General features: G+C 40.3%; 1 protein-coding gene across 1 annotated transcript in view; it reads left to right on the top strand.

Annotated features, from left to right (window-relative positions):
• The first annotated feature begins 2,734 nt into the window (after positions 1 to 2,734).
• LOC140931263 (uncharacterized) overlaps positions 2,735 to 11,731 on the top strand; it is a 54,432-nt gene continuing 45,435 nt past the window's right edge. The window contains exons 1-10 of the mRNA XM_073381031.1: positions 2,735 to 2,748; positions 5,036 to 5,077; positions 5,367 to 5,420; positions 7,427 to 7,519; positions 7,667 to 7,732; positions 8,490 to 8,537; positions 8,975 to 9,028; positions 10,112 to 10,165; positions 10,746 to 10,799; positions 11,690 to 11,731. The exon at positions 11,690 to 11,731 is cut by the window's right edge and continues 66 nt beyond it. Coding sequence (XP_073237132.1) covers positions 7,730 to 7,732; positions 8,490 to 8,537; positions 8,975 to 9,028; positions 10,112 to 10,165; positions 10,746 to 10,799; positions 11,690 to 11,731 — 255 coding nt within the window. The 5' untranslated portion in view covers positions 2,735 to 2,748; positions 5,036 to 5,077; positions 5,367 to 5,420; positions 7,427 to 7,519; positions 7,667 to 7,729. The remainder of the gene's footprint in view (positions 2,749 to 5,035; positions 5,078 to 5,366; positions 5,421 to 7,426; positions 7,520 to 7,666; positions 7,733 to 8,489; positions 8,538 to 8,974; positions 9,029 to 10,111; positions 10,166 to 10,745; positions 10,800 to 11,689) is intronic.

The following is an 11,731-nucleotide window of genomic DNA, read 5'->3' as shown; positions in this document are numbered from 1 at the left end:
GAACATGGTGCTTCGCGAGGTCCCATTCGCTTGGGCTCATCAATAATATTTTGTCTGGAACAAAGCACTACTGGGTAGTCTAGGTCAATGTTTTAGCATACTGTCGACATATCAACCCTGTAAGTCCCAATATCAACATACAAATTCTCCAAACTGATCTCCATACATTTCCTTTAAGAATTAGTTGAGAAAATTTAATGTAAGATCAAGGCATTTTCTCTTTGGTAATCTTTGTTAATTCTCATAACCTTATCTCTTAACAATGTATGGATATTGTTAGGGGAAAATTGATGTTGGTCACTATTGGGACTTCAAGGGTTAACAACTCAGAATAAGGGACCGAACGGGGAAGGTACTCAAGTTGTTAATATTAGATGCATTATTTTTTTTTACGTGAGCTGTAGACTCCTGCTAGGAGAAAATTAGCCACTTTTACTTCGGGTCTACGAAAAACGCTTTGGTTAAACCCTGATTTTTTTTACAATAATTTTTGAAATCGTTATCGCTATTTTAATTATGATCAAAATTTAAATGGCCAATGCTATTTTTTAATAGTAGGCATTTAGACAACAGTATTTAAGCGAAGAATGTCAAGCAATATGCCGAATAACGCCTAAACCTGTACTCCAGCCCTTTTAAAAATGAAATTTAACTTTAAAAATTCGACTCATTCCGAAGTAATTCGTGTTATAAACTTTGGAGAAGAAAAAACGAAATTTTCCGACAGAACAGTATTTTCCGGTTATGTCACGACGTTGAATGAATTTTTAATTCTCAAGCTGTCATCGCGTTATGTTTGTAAACTCATATTTCACAAGGGGCTATTCAAATCCTTTGCTCCATGCACTCTACACGCGACGGCAGTCCTTTCAAAGTCTGCGCTTATTTTTGTCGTATGAATGGTGCAAGGGCAGTAGAATTATAAGTCCACGATAGGAAGTCTAGCCATGGTTTCGCTCTCTTGGCCGTCGCTACTCCTTCTTGGCTGTTTACAAACGTCTATATCTCGTAAGTATGAAATTATGTCTGCGGTCAGAAATTTGTATACTGCAGGTCTTCGGACCTCAACTGTTAAACGAACCTCTATAGAACGAAGTCCTCGGTGAAACGAACGAGCCGACCTAGTAATGGTAAAATGTAAAAGAAGTTCGATGCAACGAAACCTTGTTATAGCGAACATAGATTGCCAGTCCCTGGAACCTTCTTTATATCGAGATTCCACTATAGAGTTGTCTACGACAGAATGCAGTTAAGAAGATTGTAATTAAAGCTAGTTAAGAAGAAAAGGACAGGAGATAGCGATGTAAGGGACAAGACATCTATGTTGTAAGGTAACCAGAATTACCTTTGTGGACTGTAGTGGTCGAATTTAAAAAAAAAAGCTATTAAAAGGAATGTCAAAGTTTATAGGCGGCACTGAATAACAGCCGGAGTGGTCATAGTACTACTTCGCTTTCTAGTTAATTTAATTACTGTGATTTAACTGAGGAGAGATTGATAAGCCACTGACGCCGCTGTGCTTGAAATCAAAAGTTATATCAACGAGATAGGAATTAGCAAATATATGTATAGTAGTCAGTAAAGTAATCTTGAACCTCTCCAGCTACCCTTCCCTCCGCAGAAGATCTGGGGTCTGGTGCAATGCAAGAACTCTGAAAACCACAGAAAAGGTATCACATGTTTGCCCAAGAGCCCGAGCGGAAGGGGTGGTTTTGGGGGCACTTGTAACCCTTCAAGGAGATGTGTCACGGTCATCTATTGAATTTTGGTAATAATAAACACTTAATGACTGGTCCCTCGGGAAACAGTTAATATTTTTCTGAGGGAAACATTGAGATTCGACAGTTTCCCGTGGAACCAGTCTTTAAGTGACTTCTTAGATAGCTGGAAATTCATTAAACCTCGCTGTAACAGTGGTCGTCGGTCAATATTCGCGGGTAGCAGTGCACTGTTACCCGTCTGACGTCATAGATTCTGCAAAAGATTTTAGCTAGAAGCATGTGACCTCGAAGTAACCAATGGGGAGGATGGCACAGTTTGTTAGCGCGCGGCCTTCGGTGGGCGTGGTCCCGAGTTCGATCGCCCGTAACATCGCCTCCTAGTTTCAACTTCTCTGCTTTCTGTGTAGCTTTAACGGCCTTGCTTTAAATACTCTTAAAACGGAACATTGATGGAGAGAGAGGGGGAGGGGGGGGGGGGAGGGTAAAAATGGGCGCACCGTCGACCTCAAGTTTCTCAGTTATTATTACTGTCACGAGTTATCGACGTAAAGTATAGTTGCTTTACCGTTACCTTTTAATGAGAGCGCGCACCGTTGGGAAAAATTCCCAGCTATATAACAATGCTTACGGGCGGACCATTATTTTTTTGACGGGGGAGGGGGGGGGGGTTGGAAAATTTTGAAATTAATTGTTTGCGGAGGCTGAAAACACTGAAATAAATTGTAAGTAAGTAAAAAAAATGTTTGCAGAAAGACGGAGACGCAAAATAAATTTTTTGCACCAGTGCCGCAGGAGCCACATATAAAAAAAATGTTTGCATTGTAACACTCTTCCAACCCTACCCCCCCCCCCCCCGCCCCTCCTAAAAAATTAATGGTCCGTCCCTAATTACGCTTCCTCATTGGCTGTGGGATTAGACAAATTACTCGCAGACAGGTAGAACTAATTTATTTTTACCCTCCCTAGTAGGCTCTCCTCTCATTTTTTCTCTCTCTTTTATGTCTCCTCAGAACTTATCACAACAACGGTAAGTCACCTTGAATCGCAAACTTATCTTAGTTTTTTTTCATTAGGCAGATTTAGCATATACAATGCAACGTAAAATCCCGGGGGGAAGTACTGCCATATATGGGTTATACAGGTATGTGCCGCTGTGAAGGGTATGGTTTTCAAGCAGTTTACTCTAGGATAGGGTATATAAATCGGAGCGTTTGGGTCTAGAATAGGGTATCATTTTTCAGGAAACTGATCAGTTGGTTGAAGATTTTATCTAGACTAGGGATTGTGGTATAATGTTTTGTTTTGGCTAGACAACTGTGCTAGTGACCCCAGTAGTTTCTGGAAAACAGCTTCTCTAGGATAGGGGGATTTGGGGAGTTTACTCTAGTATAGGGTAGCAAAACTCAGCTGAACTAGCTCTGGTACAGGTTAAGGGTTCCAGGGTCCCAGCGGCACATCCCCACCCAGAAATTCCTAAAGTACCCCCCGGGCGTAAAATGAGAGCGCGAAAGCGGGCGAACGGACTTCTGGTGCCAATTTGCCACTCTTCTATTGGTCAACTCGGTTTTGAGATCTGCGCGCTGTCGTGTCTATCTTCTTGTTGTATGTGCTTACTAATCTGCTAATTGACTAGTACGCCTAACGCCCACTCTGACAATGTGCGGAATCGTTTCTAAACAAAAATTCTGTTTATCGTGGCAAAGCTTACGATAGTCTTCTTCGCAGCAGCTCGGGCGGAGTCACGCAACTCCTTCCCCGCGGGGAAGCAGCACGACTCTAGCACGACATCAAAGACATCAAAGTTAACTCAGTCGAATAAAATAGCTATTACGGTAAACAAAACTGAAAAATAAAAAGAGGTTTTGAGAACTCTTAAAATGTATTCTGATGTATTTCTATAATTTATGAAATGAGTTCGGCACTGCAGTAGCACGACCTTTGAAACAGGCCTAAGCTTCCGCTGAAGCCGGGGTTTTATTTAAATAGCTGCCGACCGAAGCATTTCGTCCACAGAACAGACACGAGCACCCATCTGAGACATACATGGCATTCATACTTCCCAATTTGTCTTACTGTTCTATAGTTTGGCATTTCTGTCAAGCACAAGATGAACAAAAACTAGAACTCTTAAACAAACGCATCGTGAGGTTGATTTTTAAGGACTAAAACGGTGACTATAATAGTTTACTAGAGCGGGCCGTTACACCCAGCGTGGCAAATAAGAGAATTAGCAATATGATGACGTGTATTTTCAAATTCATTAACTTTACCAACTGTCCAGCATACCTTAAAGAGTTATTTCAGTTTAAAACGTTTGACTACAGCTTAAGAGGTACGAATGTGTTAGTCTTACCAAAACCCAAAACAACTACATATGGCCTCAACTCAGATATGCTACAGCGAGATATTGGAACTCGTTTGCTGATTCTTTTGGAGAACCACTAGTCTGAAGGAATTTAGACGTTTAATTTTTTCCCACAGTTTCTTAAACTAGATGTTTACTTTTAATACCAGTTTGTGTTTTATGCTAATATGTTTTTCTGAAGTGTGATGTTGTACATGTAATTAATCGGGGATACTAGCCTTTGGCTACTCTACAATCCGAAGTTAAATAAAGTTATGCGCAGCTGTATGTATTCTTAAAAGTTTATGGGTGTCTTGTATGGGTGTCTGTAGGTGACTTGAGATGTGAATGAAACCTGACAATGGGCCGCTGAATCTGACTGTAGCCTCAGCTTTCCTTGATTAAATTTTCTGGACTCAAAATAGCTATGTGCTTCGGTATTCTAATGTGTTCTTCATGATTCGCCTTGCGTTCTCCTTGCAGTACGGCACTGGAACCCCGCTCTAACGACAACCGCTTAAAACGGAAACTCGTATATAACGGACAGTTTCGTTTGCCCGACAAAAAGCTCATATATTTTCTCTAAAATTGACTCGGTTAATGTGCACACCCGTCCGGTTAACACGGACAACGGACAATATTCTGTGTCCTGTATACTGTCAACCCCGCTTTACGGTTGTTTATCTGCGCGCTGTCTATGACTGAATATCTCATCAATGAAAACCTAACAGTAACAGCGAATTACCCTTCAAAGGTTCTGTCTTACGTTCAGCCTACCTGGCTCAGTCGCAAACTAAAACCGTCAGTACAAAGTGAGGTCGCCGGCCGGATAATTAATATACGGACAGTTTGGCATGTCCCCTTGGTGTCCGTATTAACCCGTTGACACTATAATTATCTTTTCTCTGATTGTCCCAAAGTCATTATTATTGGAAGTATATTACGGTAAGTTCGTTGTTCCTCATTGCAGGTTTATGGTCCTCCCGGAGACCCTGGATCAAAGGGGGCTAAGGTTAGTGCTGATGATTTTTTTTTTCTTACCAGCGTGACATCCAACAGGCGAGGAATGTAGACTTTTAATGCCAGGATGAAAAGAACACATCAATCTGAATGAGTGGTGAAAACAATAAGTAACACAACAACAACAGAACAAAATTTACATAATTATTTGTTGGTCTCAAAATGCATTCGCATTCAGGTTGTCACAATAATGACGATGATGATGATGATGATTGTGATGGTGGTGTTGGTGATGGTAACAATGATAATGATGCAAATTCTAATTTTTATGATTACCGCAGGGGTTCCAAGGACCACAAGGATCGCGTGGCAATACAGGCCCCCGAGGAGTTAAGGTACAAATGCTACTGTTACGTACTCATTATAATAGGCGACTTCCGAGTTTCAAAAACCCTCACTTTCAAAATGTGGCCAAGTGCACAACCTCTCTGGTTAAAATGGGTTTTATTTGCATGAGAATGAAAAATCATTTCTATATCAAAGGCTGAGCACTTAACCTCGTTTTGAAACAGAGGCCCGGGGGAAACTCGGAAATGGCCTGTTGCTTTAGCACGCTGATTCCTGAACTTATTTCACCAGAACAAAAAATACCCTTTGAAGCTGCTTCTACCATTTTCTTGTCGCCATAAAAAAGATATTTTGCTATTTAATTCTGTCTGCAATATGACTTCCATTAACCCAGCCGTACTCTATAGAACTGTTAGGTTGCGGTCGTCCATACGTCGCGCCATCTTCAAAAAAAATAGAGAGCAACCTTAATTTGTCCAAGTATGTTGCATGTGCCGTCAGTGAAACGTAAGTGATATATGCTCTCTTACTATGAGTTTTTGCCAAACTGGAAAAAAGAGAGCAGAAAATTATGTGAAGAAAAGGCCCTAGGGTGTAAGAGTGAGGGAACGCCTGTAGTGCGCTCGTTCCGGTACACCAGATTCTTGGTATCTCCTTTAATTTGATTGGTTTATTTTGACGGCTCTTGTCAACACTCGAAGGTCCACTACCTTGATCACTAGAGATAAGATGCGTCAACGACGAGATCTTGAATGTGCGGTGAAGTGATCGTAATAAGCAACGTCGTGAATGTAGAATATATTATTATCTTCGAAGAACAGGGAAAGATCGTTTTGAGGCGGGATCGCGTCAATGGAAAATAGGTCTTCGCAGTTTACCATTATATATTGGCTTTTAAACGAGTTCTTTCCTGTTTGCGCTCTTCAGGAATAATATGCGCAGAGTCAGTTTATTAAGTAACCTTTTTACAGTGTGCAAGCGGTTACTCAAGCTCAACAGTTCAACGGGGTTGGAGTGGGGAAAGCGTGGAAGAATTGGCTGTCAATCCAGAAGAGACGAAACGCGACTGTGTTCGCCCTAAAAGTCCTCAAAGCTGGCTGTCAAAACATTCAACTGAATATTTAAAGAGCCCAAAGATATTTTAAGAGACGATTTCATGAAAAGATACAGATGAATTAATCTCGGAACATGCTCAGTTATCTGAAATTTTGAGATCTCAACGCACGTCGTCCAAAGCTAAGCGTGGAAGCTATAGTCATCAAATTCAAAGTTTATTAACAACATTTAAAAATTCGAAGAAAATGATCACAAAGAAATGGTCGCTAGACTATGATCTGACTGAAACTCACCGTAAGAGAAAGTGGAATGTGTTTTACTTACCAATTTTTTCAGTTTTAGAGATGTCGTACAAAGAAAGCAACTGTAAAAGATTTTTTTTCTCTGAATACATACATATTTTTAAATAGTGCCGTCTGTCACCCGTTGACAATTGTTAATACCGAAACCTTAGATCGGATATCTATCCGACAAAGTGGGCGGAATAACCTTTTAAAAACTAATCCCACAGGCATTCCCTCCCCTCCCCTCCGCTCCCCTCCCCCTCTCTCTCTCATAGACTCATCCACCTTATTTTTTCCCGCTCTCTGACTTCGCGTCGCACTCCACTATCGCCTGCAAGAGGGATGTAAACACAGGACGTCCAATTCTTCAATCTCTTTCTGAACGAAGATACAATCTCAATAATTCAGTTCCAGAAGAATTCTTTTACATTTGACAAATCGACTGAGTTGATATAATGGCGAGATAAAAAAAGGAAGGCAAAATGAACGTCTTCGCTACCGTCGCGGTAATGTAGTCCATGTATCTTAAGATCCCTCTTCGGTATTTGTATACAAAATCGATATTTTAATAGATTACCAGCTATGATTGTGATCTAGGACTCAAGCTAACATACTTTATGTTTGATTGTAAAAAAGGGTTTCTGGTGCGAAAAATCAGCGGGAGTTCCGGAAAGAGGACCTCTTGGTTATTTATTTGTGTATCCTTAAAACAGGGTTCCCGAGGAAACAAAGGCTCTCAAGGTAGCTCAGGAAATCCAGGACCGCCAGGTCCCCCAGGACCCCCAGGATCAGTCACAGGCCTACCAGTAAGTATCTTTGATAGCAAGAGATTCAAGTTTACAGGCATACAAATATCACCACTGCGACTGATAGACTGATAGCTTAACAACTTGTACCTGCCTCATCAATATGTGTCATGTAAGCGATTAATCTATTGTTTACTATATTTTTAGAGCATACCCAGCTTGAAAGGACCTTTAATTCAAGTCAATACCGTTCCTGATACAGGCGCTGCCATGGCAAGTATAATAGTAATAGTTGACGATACAGCTGCCCCCGCTCTGTATGTTGTCGGTTAATAGACCAATTCCGATATTTAAATACATAAATAAATGTCAGTGAACACTCACGTAATGCAAAAGAGTATCGAGCTATGACTTTACAATTGCTGTTACAAAATCAATCCAAGCGGTCCCTTTGGGAATTTTCTGTTTTGCGTTATCCTAACCTTTTCTTACTGTCGGGAGTTCAGCATTGTTGAGCACTGAAACGTCACGATAACCAAACGATTCCGCGCGGCCCCTTTTCAATCAAATAGAGATTTTTCCTGGTTTACGAACTGCATAGCTTCACTGTAAGTACTTTTCTTTATATACGCGCGAACTACTAGGATGCGGTGGCAATTACTTATTATGTAGCTGACTAAATTGTAGTCGACAATAAAGGTTTCTCAGTTATTAACACAAAAAGAATGCTGATTTAAGTTAAATGACGACCTTTTTTACTTTTTGTTACCAAAGGTTTGAGTTTCTCGTCTATAGTTGAACATGTAGTCTCCCACGCAGCCGTTTTTGTCCCGTCACGTAAAGCTCATTCCCAAGAAGGCGAGGATCAGCGTTGCGTGACGAGACAAAACGACTGCGTGGAAGACTACATGTATTTTACATGTATTGTACATGCGTCGCACCCACAAAAAATGTTCTAAATGTACTAGTACCGCAGTGGTTGTCTACAATTGTAAATTTTCTTTGTTGTTGTTGTTGCTTTCCACATAAGATCAGTACACCCGGGCAGTCAGGAGACTTGGGACCCAAAGGATACGAGGTAAGTCAAATCTGACCAACAAGAGGTTAGTATATGAGCGCTTCACTGCAGCTTCCCCAAAGCCTGATTTTTTATTGCAACCGGCACAAAAAGTGAAATAAAGATGATTGATTATCATCTGGTCTGATGTATAATTTTAAAACAAATATTTTAAACCTTTCAATGCAGGCGTTTAGTGCAACCTGTACAGCTTACTATATTCCCTGCTGAATACCTTCATAGCGGTGAATGCATATGATGATGATGATAATAATTGTGATAATAATAATAATAATAATAATAATAATAATAATAATAATAATAATAATAATAATAATAATTTCAGCCCTACTGGACACAGCCCACCTTTTACGTAAGGTGCTTCTCACCAGCTAGAATACAACTCCTCCCAGAGGTTTGAATTTATTCATTTATTTACTTATTTTTTGTTTTTGCAGGGAGCCTTCGGTCTTCCGGGAAAGCAAGGAAGTCAAGGAGAAACTGGACTAATTGTAGGATTTTAAACTTAATGTACACCGCAACAATCGATTTACAACATATAAGTTTGATTAATTATAGACAGTCGCCCTAAACTGCATTGAACGCGTTAAAAAAGCTGTCATTGTCTTTAAGGGTACTAGCCTGCGAGCCGGCTCAGTTGTGTGAATTGGGGCAAATTTTTTGGCGGGAACCGCAATCCCGTGAGGAGAATGGGCCGAGGAAAAGGAAAGGTAGCCCCGACGCCAAAGAAAAATCCTGTTCTCAGTAAGCGTGACAGATTTCATTCAGAAGTGCTGAAATATATTCCAGAAATCAACGAATTCTTTCCTCGTTATACGTACTTATGCACTGACCACACACCTCACACAAAGGGAGGATCTGGAGTACCGGTTTGTCGCAAACTTTGGCCACATTGATATGCCTTTCAAGACCCCAGACATTCTTTGTAGTGAAGTGTTAGCATAGCATCTCTCCATCGATTGTGGCGATCTCCAGGTCTTTAATCATTTTCATGGGTATAAATCGGTCCCTACACAGCTTCAGAAACAAACAACAGCATTGTTCAATTGCGTTTGCTAATCGCGTTTACCGTTCTCTAAGATCAGTCTCGTATACCCAGCGAAAAACCTCGCAAAAGATTGAAACAAGTGTCAAAGGTACCAACTGGAAGCAATGCAATGACCCGAAAAGTCGTGCTCAATTTACTTCTCACTTTCTCTAATCCTTACTAAAACACCGTAGACTTCAGTTCTTTCATGTAATTTGGACCGCCTTGATGGTTACCGTGTATTATAATAATGAATTACAAGATTAATTATAACTATAACAAAATTATGAAATCTGATTGGCTATCAAATGTCCTGATTTCAGCACTAATAGGACAATACGCGCCTTCGCACGCGCGCGCTTAAATAGCATTTTTCACCGCTAGCAAAATTTTCTGTGTTTTAGTTACAAAAAGGCCTAAAATATCACAAATTATGTTAGAGTTATGATTTTAATCATAGCCATAATTGTAAACAGATTTTCGTGTCGTCCAATTGGACTTCACTCAGTCCTATTACCGTTATTTACTATACTCTTATTCATCCTAGGGATTCAAAGGACCGCAAGGAGAGATTGGTGAGCCTGGCCCAGGTGGACCCGATGTGAGTTAACTCTTATGACATTTAGGTGAAAGATCGATAAGTGCTAATTTTGCCATCCGATCTTTATTCTTCTTCCAATTCGATTCCTATAGAAATTCGGAGTTTTTCTTAAAATATCCCTAGTGTTCAGCTCCGCGCTATGCCCTGAATTCTCACGGTCTCCCTTTCATTGGCTTTTGTTGGTGATCATTCTTCCTAATCATAGTTCGGTTAATTGGACCATATATGACGTTTTCTGTATCTCTCGGGCACACAATATAGTGTAAAAAGAGTAATACCATGCAGTCATAATCATTCAATCAACTTCTACCATATTGTCACAAATGTTTTTGCCAATTTAATGATTGCATTATCAAGGGATTTTGAAGGAAGTATTTTGTTGGCTATTTGTCATAGTAACAACTTGAAAAGGTAGCGGGTTGAACTTTTTATACTAAATGTGTTTTCACAGAGACAGCCCGCGAGTAGCAACTTTCATCGAGGACGACCAGTACTAACATCGCTGTTTTCATTTCCAACTGTCCGATTAGCATTGAACTGCTGATCTTTCAAACATTGTATACTTTTTTATCTCTTTAAGGGACCTCCAGGTTCAAAGGGAAACCAGGGACCGCCAGGATACCAGGGAATAAGGGTAAGCAATGCTTTTGTTCACACTAACTAAAACACGCAAAAGCTGCACAAAGGCCGTTTTTCTAGCTGCAGAGGACGGTATGTCTGTCCAGACAAATAATGCGTCTATAACCGTTTTTAGTTAATAAATCAAGTCGCATCTGTCTGGACGAATTTGGGCAAACATTTGTGGTTCCTCTAGTTATACGTCTCTAGTATCAAAACGGGCACAAGACGCATTTTGCGTCTAGTTGAACTATCCTTCGTAGTACGTCTTGAATGGCGCACAACTTCTATTGGTATAGTTCGTCTGGAAGCATGATGATCAGACGAAAAATAAAATGTTTACCCAGTTTGGCCCAGACGGATAGAGTGTCTTTACTTTAAAAACGGCAAATATGTGACGCTTGAGTTCTGGTTTTCCAAAAAAAAAAAAAAGATACTGATGATATATTCACCGATCAGATGTTATAGTTCATGTCAATACTTACAAGCGCTCCTTAAACGTACAGGCTTCTTCGTAAAGACTGCTATTTAGGCCACCTGTTACTGCCGCAATATTATCACAGGGTGTGATAGAATTCGTGCGTGACATTACGGAACTTTTGAATTTCAACTAGTGTTGTAGGACCTTGAACTCTGAGGTGAACCTCGAGCCTATTTGGCGTCGATCGTCTTACTATTTGAACTGATAAGTCGCTTAAGCACCCGAAAACTGACATTGTTGAGTGACACGCGTGTGAAAGACAATAAAGTCTTAAAATACCCTTATCGCTAAGTTTTTGATCTAGAACGAGAGAAGAGTGTACGTAGTTTTTTGAAAGAGTTTTACTTTTCGGAATTGTAAAGTCCGTGTGAAAAAGTGTAGAACCAGAACCTGAATTAAACCCTGAATTTCAATCTCTTAAACAGGGCGTTATGGGAGATCCAGGTCCAATGGGTCAACCAGGGTCG

The sequence above is a fragment of the Porites lutea genome, chromosome 3 (assembly GCF_958299795.1).
Source record: "Porites lutea chromosome 3, jaPorLute2.1, whole genome shotgun sequence".
Classification (NCBI taxonomy): domain Eukaryota; kingdom Metazoa; phylum Cnidaria; class Anthozoa; order Scleractinia; family Poritidae; genus Porites; species Porites lutea.
Note: the sequence above shows the minus strand (reverse complement) of the source record. Positions and strands in the feature narration are given on the sequence as shown.